Below are 18,416 nucleotides of genomic sequence, written 5' to 3' on the forward strand. Positions count from 1 at the left end.
CCTTGTTGTGAAAGTCCTATTTGCTATCCTTCTAAAACCTTCAGTGTGCAGTCCAGATTTGAAAAGTTTTCAAAATTGATCCAACCAACTGGTAAGGACTCCCAAGAAGTGCTATTGGTTACCATGGGGAAATACCAAAATAAAGATGAATAGACCATGCTTCCTTTAACTGCAGCTCTGTATTTTCTAGTGCAGAAAAGAAATCCCAGTGCTTATTCTCTTTTTTGTTTGTTTAAAAAAATGATTAATTGTTGCTGATTAACACTGTAGCTTGAACATTCACCAGTTCAATATGTGAAGATTCTCCGATGATCTGAACCAACTCTGGAAAAAATTATTTTCTGAACTAGAAACAAAAGATGATTTTTATACTTTATTTCCTAAAAGGAACAGTTTTGCTAAACTAGTCAAAGTTGAAGTCAACACTGATTTGAATTAAACAAGCTTAAATTAAACCTAATCAATTTTATTTGTCTTTAGAAAAATACACTTGTCAGTTTGGAGACAGGGTACATGGAGGCTATTAGCATAGAGATGAAGTGTGTGTGTGTGTGTGTGTGTGTGTGTGTGTGTGTGTGTGTGTGTGTTACAGTCGTGGAGTCATGGAGAAAGACACACATAAAGAGAGAGAGGGAGAGATTGAGATTCTATACATGTTTCTGGACCAATCAGCTAAGAAATGTAATTCTGGAACCATCCTAACTTTTATTCCCTGCCCCAATCTTTAAGCTTGTCCACATAGTTTAATTCTGATTGAGAACACTGTCTATTTGAAACAAAAAGGATGGCGAGGACACTCTTGTTCCATTTTCTTATTTGTTTCATAGCACAGACCCAACCTGTCTATACTTAACAATGCCTATGTTTGTACTGGGATTAAATTAATAGGTTGATTAGATAGAGTTCAAGCAGACAAGCTTTTTTGTCTAAAGGCTTCCCCCCTGCCTTTATCAGGGTGGAGGAATGACTTTCTCTCTGTCTCTTTTCTTTTTGTAAATTTATGGAGACATGGATCTGGACACCTTGCAATCCTTTCAGAATGAAACCATCTGCTCCACCTGTATGAACCACTACTTAGACCCTGTCACCATTGACTGTGGGCACACCGTTGCAGTCCCTGCCTGTGCCTCTGCTGGGAAGAATCCCAAACCCAATGTGCTGCCCTGAATGCAGGGGAGTTTCAGAGAAGTCAGACTTCAAAACAAATATTGCACTCAAGAAGCTGGCTTCCCTTGCCAGACTGGCCCGATCTTACCATGTCAGCAGCTCCAAGGAGCAGATCTGTGTGCTGCACAAAAAAGTGAAGGGGCTATTCTGTGAGGCTGACAAGAACTTGCTCTCCAGGCCCTGTCCTGAATCAGCAGAGCATGTGGCTCATAGCCACAGTCCAGTGCAGTGGGCTGCTGAGGAATACAGGGTAAGCGATGCCTCTAAAACCATTTGGAATCCTATGGGCTTCTAAATCAGAGAGAAAGATGAAGAAAATGATAAGGAGGATGAGTTGAGTGGAGATAGTGGTGGCGATGAATTTTCAATAGAAATACCAAGATGTACATGCATCCTTTCAATGCTGTTGACCAATGTTGATGCTATAATCATAGCTACATTGAGCCTCTAGCAAGAGAAATGTCCTTAGAAACATTGTCCAAATATGTGCGGTGGATGCTATTGTGGGACAGATAGCTAGTACCAGGATCACTGGCTTCTAATGCAAGCTTGATGCCTTCACAGTCAAATTATATAAAAATCTGATTTCTCAGGAAATGGATTATATTATCTACAGAGTAATCTCAAATCTCTATTACATTTGTCACCTCTGATATCCCAAATATTAGAATCAAATTAGGTTAATGGGGAGAAATCTGATCTCTCCATGCTAACTCAAGATTATGGTTTTCTCAGCCACTGCCTTTTCCTAGAGATAAGGGGATAAAATCTACAATATCATCTTCTGTGTTGCTCAAGATCATGGTTATTTTGCAGGAAAAACTTCTGAAGAGAATGGGTTCTTTATGGAACATGACTCAAGAAATGCAAAATGAGCTGAATCAAGAAACTAGCAAACTCCAGTCATTTGAGGTAAGAATGAAAATGTTCTGTTTTTATGCAGATTGACATAATACTGGTTGAGACTTGTAGCTAAATTTAAGTTACCAACTAAAGGATAACTTTTTTCCAAGAAAAAAAATTATGGTTTCAAATGATATATCAGTAAACACAAATATGCAAGCACATGAAAGCTAGTGCAAAGAATGCTAGTATATGGGATAACTAAGGCATGAAAGGTATTCCTAGTCCAAACTTGAAGGTTTGGATGAATCTTCTCAGACACTGAGTTTAAGAAAACATCACAATAAACTTGAGGAGAAAGAGAGGAGAGCAATAGAGTAGCACCTGGAGAAAAATCAGATAATTTAATTTAAAAATCTATAAAATATGATGTATACATAAATATTTTTAAATAGGAAAATCAAGCAAAAGAACAAGAGAAAAAAGTGGTTCCAGTGAGAAAGGAAATAATTTATGGAGTATCACAGAGAAAGAGCCTAAAACCGTTAGGGGGCTTGATTCAAACAGGGAAGGAGTCTGAGAACCTAGAGAAAGTGTGGACAAAAAGGACCAGTAAATATTCAAGACACGTGAAGATTTGGGCACAAAGTTTGTCAAGTACTTCCTTGATGACACGAAGGAAGTAGAATTCTCTGTTAAGAGTGAGAATATGTAACCCTTTGCATCTACTATCTCTTCAGGACTATGCGGCCTTAAGGAAGGTAATGATCAAAGTGCAGCATCAGCAGATGCATCTGTTTCTCCATGAAAGGGAGCATCTCTGTCTGGAGACACTGGAGAAAGAAGCAAAGGAGACTGTCCAACAACTCAAGGAAAGTGAAGTCAGAATGACCCATCAGAAAGAAAGCCTGACAGAAATGTATAGAGAGCTGACTGAGATGTGCCACAAGCCTGATGTGGAGTTACTCCAGGTGAGAAAAGAGGGTCCATCCTCAGAGGCAGGAATCCCTTTTTGGGCAATGTTGCCATGACATTGAAATGTTACCCACATATACCATTATTCTCATCCAAGTGATAATACTCATTGACTCCCATCATTATGTCTGTCCAACCACTTATTTCCTCATATACTAGTAATCCTTGGGAGATTTTTACCCTCTTAGTAGCTCACCTAGGACAAAATTATCACTGTGTAATCAGGAGTACTAACTACACAGATAAATTATCCAAATCAGAAAAAACCTGTGACCAGAGGAAGGTTAAGTTGGGGTAATTCTCAATTTATGTTGCCCTAATCCATTGTCATTCTCTGTTCTCCAACCGCCGTGCCCCCTCCAGCCCCAGAAGTAACTTGCTGAAGATGCTGAGGTTTTGCCCTTTGCTTAGGCAAGAGTTAAAGAATTTAGTAATCAATTTCAATGCATTCTATATATATTTTTTTGTATCTAAGTTCGCTGTTTTGCTCTAATTGTTATTGTAAATGGTCAGATCTCTTCTTGGGAATAAGACTGGGTGCCGAGTGACAGTGGAAACCTAAATCATAATGCATCACTATACAGCCTCTTCTTGACCTCCTTCCTTACTTAATACATCCCAAGGAAGCCTGTCATTCTTTATTGTAGGTTCTATTATGAAAGTAGTTTCTGATTGTTCCTTAGAGCAGACTAAGAGAAAAAACACATTTAAACAAACAAGGATACTAGAGAAGATGCAAAAGAACAAAACTCTCATGATTAATATTACTTTTTTTTCTTGTAGGACTTGGGAAATGTATTGCAAAGGTGAGTTTACACTAATGATTTCTGATTGCTGAGGAAGTCTCTTGTTCTTGTTGATAAAGTGGATGTACATGTTTTGAGTTCTTAACGTCATCCTCTGTGGCTATTATCTATTTTAAAATATTTATGTATTTATTTTAGAGAGAGAGAGCAGGGGAGAGGGGCAGAGGGAGAGAGAGAATCTTTTTTTTTATAATAACATTTTATTATTATATTATGTTAGTCACCATACAGTACATCCCTGGTTTCTGATGCAGGGTACGATGATTCATTAGTTGCGTATACTACCCAGTGCACCATGAAATACGTGCCCTCCTTACTACCCATCACCAGTCTATCTCATTGCCCCACGCTCCTCCCATCTGAAGCCCTCAGTTTGTTTCTCAGAGTCCATAGTCTCCCATGCTTCACTCCCCCTTCTGATTACCCCCCTTTCTTTATCCCTTTCTTCCCCTACCGATCATCCTAGTTCTTATGTTCCATAGATGAGAGAAATCATATGATAATTGTCTTTCTCTGCATGACTTATTTCACTTAGCAGTTTCTCCTCCAGTGCCATCCATGTTGCAGCAAATGTTGAGAATTCGTTCTTTCTGATAGCTGAGTAATATTCCATTGTATATATGGACCACATTTTCTTAATCCAGTCATCTGTTGAAGGGCATCTTGGCTCCTTCCACGATTTAGCTATTGTGGATAATGCTGCTATGAACATTGGGGTGCATATGGCCCTTCTCTTCACTACGTCTGTATCTTTGGGGTAAACACCCAGTACAGCAATGGCTGGGTCATAGGGTAGCTCAATTTTTAACCTTTTAAGGGACCTACACACTGTTTTCCAGAGTGGCTGCACCAACCTGCATTCCCACCAACAATGTAGGGTGGATCCTCTTCCTCCCATCCTCTCCAGCAATTGCTGTTTCCTGCCTTGTTGATTTTTGCCATTCTAACTGGCGTAAGGTGGTATTTTAGTGTGGTTTTGATTTGAATTTCCCTGATGGCTAATGATTTTGAACATTTTTTCATGTGTCTGTTAGTCATTTGTATGTCCTCATTGGAAAAGTGTCTGTTCATATCTTCTGCCCATTTAATGATTTGTTTGTTTCTCACATATTGAGTTTGAGAAGTTCTTTGTAGATCTTGGACACAAGTCTTTTACCTGTAGTATCACTTGCAAATATATTCTCCCATTCTGTGGGCTGCCTCTAGTTTTTTTTTTTTGACTGTTTCCTTGGCTATGCAGAAGATTTTTATCGTGATGAAGTCCCACAAGTTCATTTATCTTTTGTTTCTCTTGCCTTTGGAGATGTATCATGAAAAATGTTGCTTTGGTCAATGTCGTAGAGGTTGCCGCCTATGTTCTCCTCTAGGATTTTGATGGATTCCTGTCTCACATCGAGGTCTTTCATCCATTTGGAGTTTATCTTTGTGTATGGTGTGAGAGAGTGGTCAAGTTTCATTCTTTTGCATGTAGCTGTCCAATGTTCCCAGCACTATTTATTGAAGAGACTGTCTTTTTCCCACCGGATGTTTTTTCCTGCTTTATCAAAGATTAGTTGCCCAAAGAACTGAGGTTCCATTTCTGGGTTCTCCATTCTGATCCATTGGTCTATGTGTCTGTTTTTGTGCCAATACCATGCTGTCTTTGTGATCACAGCTTTGTAGTATACCTCGAAATCCGGCATTGTGATGCCCCCAGCTTTGTTTTTCCTTTTCAACAGTTCCTTGGCAATTCAGGGCCTTTTCTAGTTCCATACAAATTTAAGGACTATTTATTCCAGTTCCTTGAAAAATGTCCTCGGTATTTTGATCGGGATAGCACTGAAAGTATAGATTGCTCTGGGTAGCATGGACATTTTAACTATGTTAATTCTTCCGATCCATGAGCATGGAATATTTTTCCATCTTTTTGTGTCTTCTTCAAAGTCCTTCAAGAGTGATTTATAATTTCTAGAATATAGATCTTTTACATCCCTGGTTAATTCCAAGGTAACGTATGGTTTTGGGTGCTATTGTAAATGGGATGGATTCCCTAAATTCTCTTTCTTCAGTCTCATTATTCGTGTATAGAAATGCAACTGATTTCTGAACATTGATTTTGTACCCCGCCACATTACTGAATTGCTCTATAACTTCTAATACTTTGGGAGTGGATTCCTATGGGTTATCCATATAGAGTATCATGTCATCTGCGAAGAGAGACATCTTGACTTCTTCTTTGCCGATTTGGATACCTTTTATCCCTTTTTATTGTCTGATTGCTGTTGCAAGGACTTCTAGTACTATGTTGAATAATAGTGGCGAGAGTGGGCATCCTTGTCGTGTTCCTGATCTTAAGGGAAAGGCTTCCAGCTTTTCCCCATTGAGAATGATATATGCTGTAGGCTTTTCATAGATAGTTTTTATGAAATTGAGGAATGTACCCTCTATCCCTACAATCTGAAGGGTTTTAATCAGGAAAGGATGCTGTATTTTGTCAAATGCTTTTTCTGTATCTATTGAGAGAATCATATGATTTTTGAATTTTTTCTTCTGGATAAAATCTAAGACACTGATAGATTAGCGAATGTTGTACCACCCTTGCATCGCAGGGATGAATCCCACTTGTCATGATGGCTGATCCTTTTAATGTACCGTTGGATTCTATTAGCCAGGATCTTGTTGAAGATTTTGGTGTCCATATTCATTAGGGAAATTGATCTGTAATTCTCCTTTTTGATGGGGTCTTTGCCTGGTTTGGGGATCAAGGTAATATTGGCCTCATAGAATGAGTTTGGTAGCTTTCCTTCTGTTTCTATTTTTTGAAATAGCTTTAGGAGAATAGGTATTATTTTTGTTTAACTGTTTGGTAGAATTCCCCAGGAAAACCATCCAGGCCTGGAGTTTTGTTTTTTGGAAGGTTGTTTATCACTGACTCAATCTCTTCCCAATTAATTGGCCTGTTTAAAAAATCAATTTCTTCCTGTTTCAGTCTTGGTAGTTTATAGGTTTCCAGGAAGGCCTCCATCTCATCCAGGTTGCTTAATTTATTGGCATAAAGCTGTTGATAAAAGCTTCTAATAATCCTTCCAATTTCATTGGTGTTGGTTGTGACCTCTCCCTTTTCATTCATAATTTTATTAATTTGGGTCCTTTCTCTATTGTTTTGGATAAGTCTTGCCAGTGGTCTGTCAATTTTATTAATTCTCTCAAAGAACCAGCTTCTAGTTCTGTTGATCTGCTCTACTGTACTCCTGGTTTTTAATTCATTGATTTCTGCTCTAATCTTGTTCAACTGCTTCTTCGTGCGTGGGTTAGGCCTGTTCCTCTGTTGCTGTTCCAGCTCCTTGAGGTGAGAATATAAAAACTGCATTTTAGATTTTTCTGTCCTTTTGAGTGAGGCTTGGATTGCTATGTATTTCCTCCTTAGGACTGCCTTTGCTGTATCCCATATTTTTTAGACTGTTGTGTTTTCATTCTCGTTGGTCTCCATAAATTGTTTAATTTGATTTTTGATTTCCCAGTTCATCGAATCATTCCTGAGCAGGAAGGTTCTTAGTCTCCAAGTGTTTGAGTTTCTTCCAAATTTTTCCTTGTGGTTGAGTTCCAATTTCAAAACGTTGTGGTCTGAGAATATGCAGGGAATAATTTCAGTCTTTTGGTATCGGTTGAGACCTGTTTTGTGTCACAGAACCTGGTCTATTCTTGAGAATGTTCCATAGGCATTAGAATAGAATAGTATTCTTTGGTTCTGGGGTGTAGTGTTCTATATATACCTATGAGGTCCAACTCGCCAAGTATGGCATTCAAACCCTTTTTGTCAATTTTCTGCATGGGTGCTCTGTGTATTTTTGATAGTGGAGTGTTGCGGTCCCCTACTATTAACTATTTTTATCTATATGTTTCTTTTTCTGATTAAGAGTTGGCTTGTGTATCTTGCTGCTCCCCTGTTGGGAGCATATATATATATTTATACTTGTCATATCCACTTGTTGGATACATCCTTTAAGAATAATATTGTGCCCTTCTGTGTCTCTGACTATAGTCTTTAGTGTAAAATCCTATCTGTCTGATACGAGAATTGCTACCGCAGTTTTCTTTTGAGGTCCATTGGCGTGAAAGATGGTATTCCATCCCTTTACTTTCAGTCTGAATGTATCTTTAGGTTCAAAATGAGTCTCTTGTAGACAGCAAATGGATGGGTCATGTCTTTTTATCCCACCTGCAACCCTGTGGCACTTTATGGGAGCATTTAGGCCATTTACATTGAGAGTGATTATTGAGAGATAGAATTTTAATGATGCCATGTTGCCAGTAAAGTCTTTGTTTCTATAGATTGTGTCTTTCTGTTCTTTTTTACTCTTGGGGATGTTTTACTTTTATAGAAACCCCCCCCCTTAATATCTCCTGTAGGGCTGGTTTCATGGTTACAAAATTGGTTAATGACTGGCAATTCTGGAAGGTCTTTATTTCTCTCTCAATTCTGAATGACAGCCTTGCTGGATAAAGGATCCTTGGCTGCATGTTTTTCTTTGAAAGAGCTTTAAAAATGCCCCCCCAACCCTTTCTTTCATTCCAGGTCTGTGTAGACAGGTCTAACGTAATTCTGATACCTTTGCCTTGGTACGTGAGAAATTTCTTTCCCTTTGCCGCTTTCAATACTGTATCCTTGGATCTAATATTTGCAAAATGCACTATGACGTGACGTGGCATAGGTTTGTCATGGTTGAGCTTGGAAGGGGTCCTCTCTGCCTCTTGGACATGAATGTTTGTTTCCCTTGCTAGATTAGGGAAGTTTTCAGCTACAATTTGTTCAAATATCCCTTCTAGACCTCGGTTTTTTTCCACCCCCTTGGGGATGCTGGTGATTCTGACATTGGAACGTTTCATTGAGTCAGTAATCTCCTGTAACCTACATTCCTGAGCGTGGATTTTTTTGAGTCCATATTCTATTTTAGCTTTTTCTTATGCTAACCCATCCTCCAATTCGCTGATACGTTCTTTTGCCTCATTCACCCTGGCCATCAGAGCCTCTAGTTTTGACTGCATTTGGCTCATAGAATTTTTAATTTCTGCCAGATTTGCTCTCATTTCTGCCCTTAGAGATTCTATATTCTCATTAATATTTTCGTTAATACTTTTTTCAAGTCTACACATCATCTTGATCATTGTTACTCTGAATTCCATTTCTGATAATTTGGTTATCTCCATATCCATTAGTTCTGTGGCAGAGTCCACAGACTCATTGTCTTTTTTGCTGGGGGGGATTTCTCCTTCTCGTCATTCTGATGAGGAGAGGTTGTGGGGTTGTCCGGAGCCCAAATTATTGACCGGGACCCAGGCCGTGCGCCCTTGTTTTATAAGGATCTTAGGGATGTGGGCTTCTTGAGTTTTCTGCCTGTCTTCTGGGGCAGGGGCCTGCCACACTGATACTCAGGCAACCCTGTTTGAGTAGAGTCTCCATGTCCCCTGTTACAAGAGCTGCTTTTTTTATTGAGATCTCAACGTTATAGTAAATGCATCCCTCAAAATGTGGGTGGCAGGAGTATCATTTTTCTTCATGTGATCCTGTGATCCAGCAATCCCACTTTTGGGTGTTTATTTAATTGAAATTAAACCACTATTCCGAAGTGTTATCTGCACCTTCATGTTCACTGCAGCACTATTTCCCATTGCCAAGATATGGAAGCAAACTACATCCGCCCATATATGAATGGTGTTTAAGAGAGAAGCTTCCAGATGGAGGGACTTGTGTGAAGGCACCAGGGCCCCCACTGCTGTGCTGGCTGTGGCGCAAACTCAGAGACAATGCTCTGAGGCTGTTCTTCAGAGGAAATTCACAAAGAACAGTCAGTGATGTTCTCCTACAACGAATTCTAGACACCTCACAGCTGCTGGGAGTAGCTCGCCCCAAGGCTAACGTGGTATGCTGGGGTCGCTGTGACCTTAGGCCTTGGTAGAGGTAAGATCAGCAATCAGCACCCCATGCCAGAAGCCTGACTTGCTCTGCCTGAGGCCTTCCGCTCGGTAGTGACAACTCTTGGTCTTCATAGATAAGCCAGTCTGAACTCTCTTTAGTGTTTGTTTTGCATTGCCTCAGAGGAGGGAAAATGAAGAGGGTAGTTGTGGACAGAGAGCCCCTGCCCCTCAGGACATGGAAATCCCATTCGCTAATGTTCTGAGTCAGGATGCATCCAGTAGCTACAGGCACCTTTCTAAGGATGCTGGAAGTATGATGCTTGGAGTCGCCCACCAAAGCATATCCGGAGAGTCCCAGGGTGCCAAGAGCTTTGCAGCCTGGGGACCTCAGGTCTTCACCTCTGATAGGCATTACTAGGAGGAGGATGTCATGTGCTCCCCAAATTCGATTCTGGGAGTCTGTAAAGATTCCTTGACCAATGGTCATTCCTATGACCATCAATACTGATGGCATTATTCATCCTGCAGAAGCATTTCTTCTGTTTTCTTTGAAGATAAACAATCATTATGGTCTCTCCACCAACTCCTCACCCCTAATTCAGTACGTGAAAAGGCCTCTGCGTCAGACTGGAGTGTTTGTGGATTACAATAATGGAACTGTGAGCTTCTATGATGTTTTCAAAGTTTCCCTCATATATAGTTTCCCCCTTTGCTTTGGTGCCCCCTGAAAAATCAAGTTTTATGAGCATTTATTTGATGAACCCCCATGTCTGAGGGAATTCCTGTCCTGAAACCTTTTCACGTGAGGCAACAGAATAATAGTGACCTTTGAGCACACTGTGACTTAAGGCAACAGAACTATCGTATGTTTATAAAATGGTATAACCACATTGAATGTATAAATTTGTTTATTAAATTTTCCTTTAATAAAAATTTTTTTGAACATTTTCTGGAATATAATCAATACCTTTTCCTCTTTTTTAATAATAGTTTAGTGAGATGAAATTTGCATGCCATCAAAGTCAGTCTTTTAAAGTACATAATTCAGTGGTTTTTGGTAGTATCCAAAGAGTTGTGCAGCTATCATAACTATTTAATCCCAGGACATTTCCACCATCCCCCCAAAAAACAAGAACCCATTAATATTTACTCCCTAACCTCCTTCCCATCCCTCCTCATCCCTAACTCTCTTTGCAGTCTTTATGGATATTTGTTTATTATTTACACTTTATGCAAATTGAGTCACACAATGTGGCTTTTTGTATTTGGTTTCTCTCACTTAGCACAGTATTTCCAAGGCTCCTCTGCATTGTGAGAAATGTGTTTTACTTTCAGATTTGAACCAGACTGGGGTAGAAGAAATGCAGTGGTATATATCTCAGTTTAATAAGCCAAGGGAGAGGTGCTTAGTCTCCTCTTCAAGTCTGACCTAGTTGGATAAATCCAAGTATCTGACAGACACTATCATTTCTCTAAACTCTAGTAACTCATCATCTCTTGGCTGAAACAAGAGCTTGTTAACATCAACCTCTGATCAAAGTGCAGTATCTGAACACTCAGACCCTTGTTTTTCTTCATAAACTTCAACAAGGGCCAAATTTTAGTATCATGATATGGCAATGTTTCAAGTAAACTTTTTCAGAACTAGCATAGAAAATGAATAGTTAACTCACAGGGATTCATATAAAGAAGCAAATGTTCATTTAGCATGTTGTACTGCTTCCTGTAAGTTCTGTCTATAAGGGATCCCACACATTGAGCCTGTGATAAAGAGAACATGAGGATCCATTTGCATATTTCTCGTGTCAATGCAATGCAGCCTGGTATTTTTTTCTCCTCAGTAAAGATAGTCTTGAGCATGGGGCTATAATCTATAACCCTTTTACCAAAATTCCTTCCTTCTCAGGAATCATTTTTATGGGCACTTCTAAGATTTGCAATTTTCTGTATGTTTTGTAAAATACAAGCCTTCATTGACAAAGCAAAAAGTTTACAGAGGTAATGAGAAAATAACAGTAGATAGAAAATAATATAATGCAAATCAATAGATAAATATTAATTACCTATTAGAAAAAATAGGCAAATATGATGAATGAATTCATAAATAAAGAATCCCGAGTAAATCCACACCACCAAAGTAATGGGAAAATGCATTACTAGGCACTTATGGCATTTCTATATTCCCCTGTTAGTTTGGCAAATAAAATGTTTATGTATTAAATTTAAAAAATAAAAAATGTTGATAATATTTAGGGTTAACTACAGTGTAAAATAAAGAGCATTTCCACAAACTGGTATGCTATTTTAGCACACAATTTAGTATCTCTCCTGTGAAGCAACTCTCAATTCCTTTCCAACTACTTTTAATAAGCACTAAATAACACAAGGAAATGTAAGAGATATTCACTAAAGCATTATAATTCCGATTATTGGAAAGCCTATAAAAGTCTGCTCCGTATTTGGTAACTTAATTATAAAGAACAAAATAGGGAAGGAGAGAATTAGTAACTTTACAGGAAGAAATCAGGCAAACAGTACCTTAACTAAGTGATCAAATTTAATCACTACTGATGTCATGTGGATACCATGACTTGTTGTGATGGGTTGGGCACTTTATCTCCGTGGTCTTCCTAGCTAACAATGGACACTTTATCTACAAGGAAAAGACCAATGCACAAAGAAAAAGATAGTTTTCCCCAAGAAATAGAAGTAGTGACAGTAGGAAAACATACTTCTAGAAAATATAAGACAAACTTTGTACCAAAGAATTTCCATCAAAATGACTAAGTCAGAAAGTATTTCTGAGATGATGAAATACTTATTTCTTCCTCATGTTTGGGAGGAGATAATTTTCTCGGTTTTATTATCAGAGAAAAGCAAAGGTCTCTGGATGGGACCATATTATATAAATGTATGTGTGTATATTAAGGACTCTGTGTGTGTGTGTGTGTGTGTGTGTGTGTGTGTGTGTGTGTGTCCGTGTGTCTGCATGTAATCAATCTAAGGAGATGCCAAGCTTTAGGTCAATGATCCTCAAACTGTAGCAAAGTATCAGAATAATCTGATATAGAGGAATTGTTAAAACGGATATTCCTGGGTCCCATTCCATAGGTTCTGATTCAGGAATTCTGCAACAAGATCCAGAATTTAACTTTTCTAACAGATCCTTATTTGGTGCTGATGTTGCTATGCTGGGCATGCACTGTACAAAATTCAAAAGTGGCATTAATTCAGAAAGTGAGCAGCCTTCTCATGGCATCAAAAACCAATGAACAGTTTTAACACTTTCTGAAGAAAGCATTTTTCTAACTTTAGGAAAAAAATATTTTATTCATCAGTAAGACTATAAAAAGATCATTCTTAAGATACATTTTTTTCTTCTTTTATTACCCTTTGAAGATTCTTTTCAGGATATCAGTGTAAAGCACAGCAAGATATTATGCTTTGGAAAGTACTGGCGAAGTCCTGAGAGGCATAGCCCTAATGTAAACAATGGTCCTTCCAAAACAAGTCTTGCTTGTTTTCAAAATCGTCTGATGAGAACCAAATTTCAATAAAAAGATCACTACATGCCATGGCTTTATTTTTATTTTTATTTTATTAAAATTTTTTATTATGTTACATTAGTCACCATACTTAATTTTTGATGTACTGTCCATGATTCATTGTTTGCATATAACACCCAGTGCTCCACGCAATATGTGCCCTCCTTAATATCCATCACCAGCCTATCCCAATGCACCACCCCCTTCCCCTCTGAAACCCTCAGTTTGTTTCCCAGATTCCATAGTCTCTCATGGTTCATTCCCCCTTCTGTTTACCACCCCTTCATTCTTACCTTCCTTCTACTGATCTCCCTGCTATTTCTTATGCTCCATAAATGAGCGAACCATATGATAATTGTCTTTCTCTGCTTGACTTATTTCACTTAGCATAATCTCTTCCAGTCCCATCCATGTTGCTGCAAATGTTGGGTAATTGTTCTTTCTGATGGCTGAGTAATATTCCATTGTATATATGGACCACATCTTCTTAATCCAGTCATCTGTTGAAGGGCATCTCACCTCCTTCTACAATTTAGCTATTGTGCACAATGCTGCTATAAACACTGGGGTGCATATGGCCCTTCTCTTCACTATGTCAGTACCTTTGGGGTAAATACCCAGTAGTGCAATTGCTGAGTCATAGAGTTCTATTTTTAACTTTTTGAGGGACCTCCACACTGTTTTCCAAAGTGGCTGTACCAACTTGCATTCCCACCAAGAGTGTAAGAGGCATCCCCTTTCTCCACATCCTCTCCAACATTTATTGTTTCTTGCCTTTTCAATTTTTGCCATTCTAACTGGCATAAGGTGGTATCTCAAGGTGGTTTTGATTTGAATTTCCCTGATGCCTAATGATTTTGAACATTTTTTCATGTGTCTGTTAGCCATTTGTATTGACTTCATTGGAAAAGTGTATGTTTATATCTTTTGCCCACTTTTTGATTTAATTATTTGTTTCTTGTGTATAGAGTTTGAGAAGTTCTTTATAGATCTTCGATACTAGTCTTTTATCTGTAGTGTCATTTGCAAAAACCTTCTCCCATTCCATGGGCTGCCTCTTAGTTTTTTTTTTTAATGTTTCCTTGGCTGTGCAGAAGCTTTTAATCTTGATGAAGTCCCACATGTTCATTTTTTCTTTTGTTTCTCTTGCCTTTGGAAATGTGTCATGAAAAAAGTTGCTGTGGCCGATGTCAAAGAGGTTGTAGCCTATGTTCTCCTCTAGGATTTTGATGGGTTCCTGTCTCACATCGAGGTCTTTCATCCATTTAGAGTTTATCTTTGTGTATGGTGTGAGAGAGTGCTCAAGTTTCATTCTTTTGCATATAGCTGTCCAATGATCCCAGCACCATTTATTGAACTGTCTTTTTTTCCACTGGATGTTTTGTCCTGCTTTGTCAAAGAATGTTGCCCATAGAGCTGAGGGTCCATTTCTGGGGTCTCTATTCTGTTCCATTGATCTATGCATCTGTTTTTGTGCCAGTACCATGCTGTCTTTGTGATCACAGCTTTGTAGTATAGCTTGAAATCAGGCAACGTGATGCCACCAGCTTTGAAAGCCTTTCCCTTAAGATCAGGAACACAACAAGATTGCAAACTCTTGCCATTATTATTCAACATAGTACTAAAAGTCCTTGCAACAACAATCAGACAACAAAAAGGGATAAAAAGTATTCAAATCAGCAAAGAAGTCAAACTGTTTCTCTTCACAGATGACATGATACACTATATGTAAAACCCAAAAGACTCCACCCCCAAATTACTAGAAGTTATAGAGCAATTCAGTAATGTGGCAGGATACAAAATCAATGCTCAGAAATCAGTCGCATTTCTATACATGAACAATGAGACTGAAGAAAGAGAAATTAGGAAATCGATTACATTTACATTAGCACCAAAAATCATATGATATCTCGGAATTAACTTAACCAGAGAGGTAAAGGATCTATATTCTAGAAACTACAGATCACTCTTGAAAGACATTGAAGAAGGCACAAAAAGATGGAAAAACATCCCATGCTCATGGATCGGAAGAATAAACATAGTTAAAATGTCTATGCTACCCAGAGCAATCTACACTTTCAATGCCATCCCAATCAAAATACCAATAACATTTTTCAAAGAGCTGGAACAAACAGCCCTTAAATTTGTGTAGAACCACAAACCCCTACTCACCAAGGAAATGTTGAAAAGGAAAAACATGCCACCACTTTAAAAATTTCTGTCAGTCAGCATCAATATCTGCTACATTTCTTAAGTGAATTAGAAGTTTGATGGTATATCCGTGGTTTTATTAAGATCACATTTTAGGGGCTCCTGGGTTACTCAGTCGATGAAGCATCCACCTTTGGCTCTGGTCTTGATCTCAGGGTCCTGGGACCAACCCCTGCCTTGGGCTCCCTGCTCAATGGGGAGTTTGCGTCCCCCTCTTTCTCTGCCCCTCCCCCCTCTGTCCTTCCCCTGCTTGTGCATTCTCTCTCTCTCTCTCAAATAAATAAAATCTTTTTTTAAAAAAAGTATTAAGGAGGGGATGTATTGCATGGAGCACTGGCTATTGTATGCAAACAATGAAACATGGAACATGACATCAAAAACTTGGAATTAACTTAACCAGAGATGTAAAGGACCTATATTCTAGAAACTATAAATCACCCTTGATGGACATTGAGGAAGACATAAAAAGATGGAAAGATATTCCATGCTCATGGATCGGAAGAATTAACATAGTTAAAATGTCCATGCTACCCAGAGCAATCTACACTTTCAATGCTATCCCGATCAAAATACCAAGGACATTTTTCAAAGATCTGGAACAAATAGTCCTTAAATTTGTATGGAAACAGAAAAGGTCCCGAATCTCCAAGGAACTGTTGAAAAGGAAAAAACAAAGCTGGGGGCATCACAATGCCGGATTTTGAGCTGTACTACAAAGCTGTGATCACAAAGACAGCATGGTACTGGCACAAAAACAGACACATAGACCAATGGAGCAGAATAGAGAGCCCAGAAATGGACCTTCGGCTCTTTGGGCAACTAATATTTGATAAAGCAGGAAAAAACATCCGGTGGGAAAAAGACAGTCTCTTCAATAAATGGTGCTGGGAAAATTGGACAGCTACATGCAAAAGAATGAAACTTGACCACTCTCTCACACCATACACAAAAATAAACTCCAAATGGATGAAAGACCTCGATGTGAGACAGGAATCCATCAAAATTCTAGAGGAGAACATAGGCAACAACCTCTACGACATCGGCCAAAGCAACCTTTTTCATGATACATCCCCAAAGGCAAGAGAAACAAAAGATAAAATGAATTTATGGGACTTCATCAAGAGTAAAAGTTTCTGCACAGCCAAGGAAACAGTCAGAAAAACTAAGAGGCAGCCCACGGAATGGGAGAATATATTTGCAAATGACACTACAGATAAAGGACTGGTATCCAATATCTACAAAAAACTTCCCAAACTCAATACATGAGAAACAAATAAACAAATCAAAAAATGGGCAGAAGATATGAACAGACTCTTTTCCAATGAAGACATACAAATGGCTAACAGACACATGAAAAAATGTTCAAAATCATTAGCCATCAGGGAAATTCAAATCAAAACCACACTGAGATACCACCTTATGCCAGTTAGAATGGCAAAAAATAGACAAGGCAAGAAACAACAATTGTTGGAGAGGATGTGGAGAAAGGGGATCCCTCCTACATTGTTGGTGGGAATGCAAGTTGGTACAGCCACTCTGGAAAACCGTGTGGAGGTCCCTTAAAAAGTTAAAAATTGAGCTACCCTATGATCCAGCCATTGCACTACTGGGTGTTTACCCCAAAGATACAGACGTAGTGAAGAGAAGGGCCATATGCACCCCAATGTTCATAGCAGCAATGTCCACAATAGCTAAATCGTGGAAGGAGCCGAGATGCCCTTCAACAGATGACTGGATTAAGAAGTTGTGGTCCATATATACAATGGAATATTACTCAGCTATCAGAAAGAACGAGTTCTCAACATTTGCTACAACATGGACGGCACTGGAGGAGATAATGCTAAGTGAAATAAGTCAAGCAGAGAAAGACAATTATCATATGATTTCTCTCATCTATGGAACATAAGAACTAGGATGATCGGTAGGGGAAGAAAGGGATAAAGAAAGGAGGGGTAATCAGAAGGGGGAATGAAACATGAGAGACTATGGACTCTGAGGAACAAACTGAGGGCCTCAGAGGGGAGGGGGGTGGGGGAATGGGATAGACCGGTGATGGGTAGTAAGGAGGGCACGTATTGCATGGTGCACTGGGTGTTATACACAACTAATGAATCAGCGAGCCTTACATCGGAAATGGGGATGTACTGTATGGTGACTAACATAATATAATAAAAAATCATTTAAAAAAAAAGAATAAAAGGGCTAAAAAAAAACCAATGATGTACTGTATGGTGACTAACATAACATAAAAAAACCACATTTTAAACTATACTTTTTGTGTGTTTTACTAATTCTTAGCATTGATGTTCATATTGCTCACTTACTGCTTACCATATGCTCTATTTACTCCATTAGGTTGTGAGGTTTTGGAAAGGAGTCTAGCATCAAAACATTTGATTTTTTATAAGCATGCCATATATCCTCTTCTTAAGCACAAAATATTGCCTACTGTGGCATGTCCTGTCTTACTCAATTTTCTACTTTGAAACAAGGTTTTAAAATGTATTTAGCAGGAGTGCTAAGGGATTACAATTTTATTAATGCTCATGGTCTGAAAAGAAACACAACTGGGCTATATGCATATGGAATTTATTATTTATTTATTTATTTATTTATTTATTTATTTATTTATTTATTACTGTGGACTATTGTATTGCTTATCTTTATTCGGGTGCTTCTGGACAAAAAGAAGATTTGTGGGTTCTTTGAGAGAAGCCCATTTCACATCCAAAAATATGACCATTTTCCTCAACCCCGATGGACACACTTCTGACTCCCTAATTTGGCCCATGTGATCCCATGCCAACAGACCTTAAAGTACTGGGATTTGGTACATTGGAGGGACAGCAGGCACCATTCCCAGGTTCCTGGGAATCTGGTGTCTGGAGCTCCACCATGCCCAAGAACCCTTCCTTGAGGCTGCACACTGAGGAACACTAAGCCCACCCAACTGGTGATGGCCCTGCTAACTCCA

At 38.8% G+C, this 18,416-nt stretch overlaps 2 protein-coding genes across 2 annotated transcripts in view; both read left to right on the forward strand.

Annotated features, from left to right (window-relative positions):
• Positions 1-2,034, forward strand: part of LOC123803814 (glutamate carboxypeptidase 2) — a 121,485-nt gene extending 119,451 nt beyond the window's left edge. Inside the window, exon 20 of the mRNA XM_045815525.2 lies at positions 1,984-2,034. The gene's annotated coding sequence lies outside the window, so the exon portion shown is untranslated. The remainder of the gene's footprint in view (positions 1-1,983) is intronic.
• LOC123803816 (tripartite motif-containing protein 64C-like) overlaps positions 1-18,416 on the forward strand; it is an 89,411-nt gene that overhangs the window by 26,442 nt on the left and 44,553 nt on the right. The window contains 6 exon segments of the mRNA XM_087868220.1: positions 1,007-1,105; positions 1,108-1,146; positions 1,149-1,417; positions 1,984-2,079; positions 2,751-2,981; positions 3,769-3,791. Of these exon segments, the coding sequence (XP_087724346.1) occupies positions 1,009-1,105; positions 1,108-1,146; positions 1,149-1,417; positions 1,984-2,079; positions 2,751-2,981; positions 3,769-3,791 (755 nt within the window). The 5' untranslated portion in view covers positions 1,007-1,008.

Source organism: Ursus americanus, chromosome 16 (genome assembly GCF_024610735.1).
Source record: "Ursus americanus isolate L20-20 chromosome 16, mUrsAme1.1.p, whole genome shotgun sequence".
Classification (NCBI taxonomy): domain Eukaryota; kingdom Metazoa; phylum Chordata; class Mammalia; order Carnivora; family Ursidae; genus Ursus; species Ursus americanus.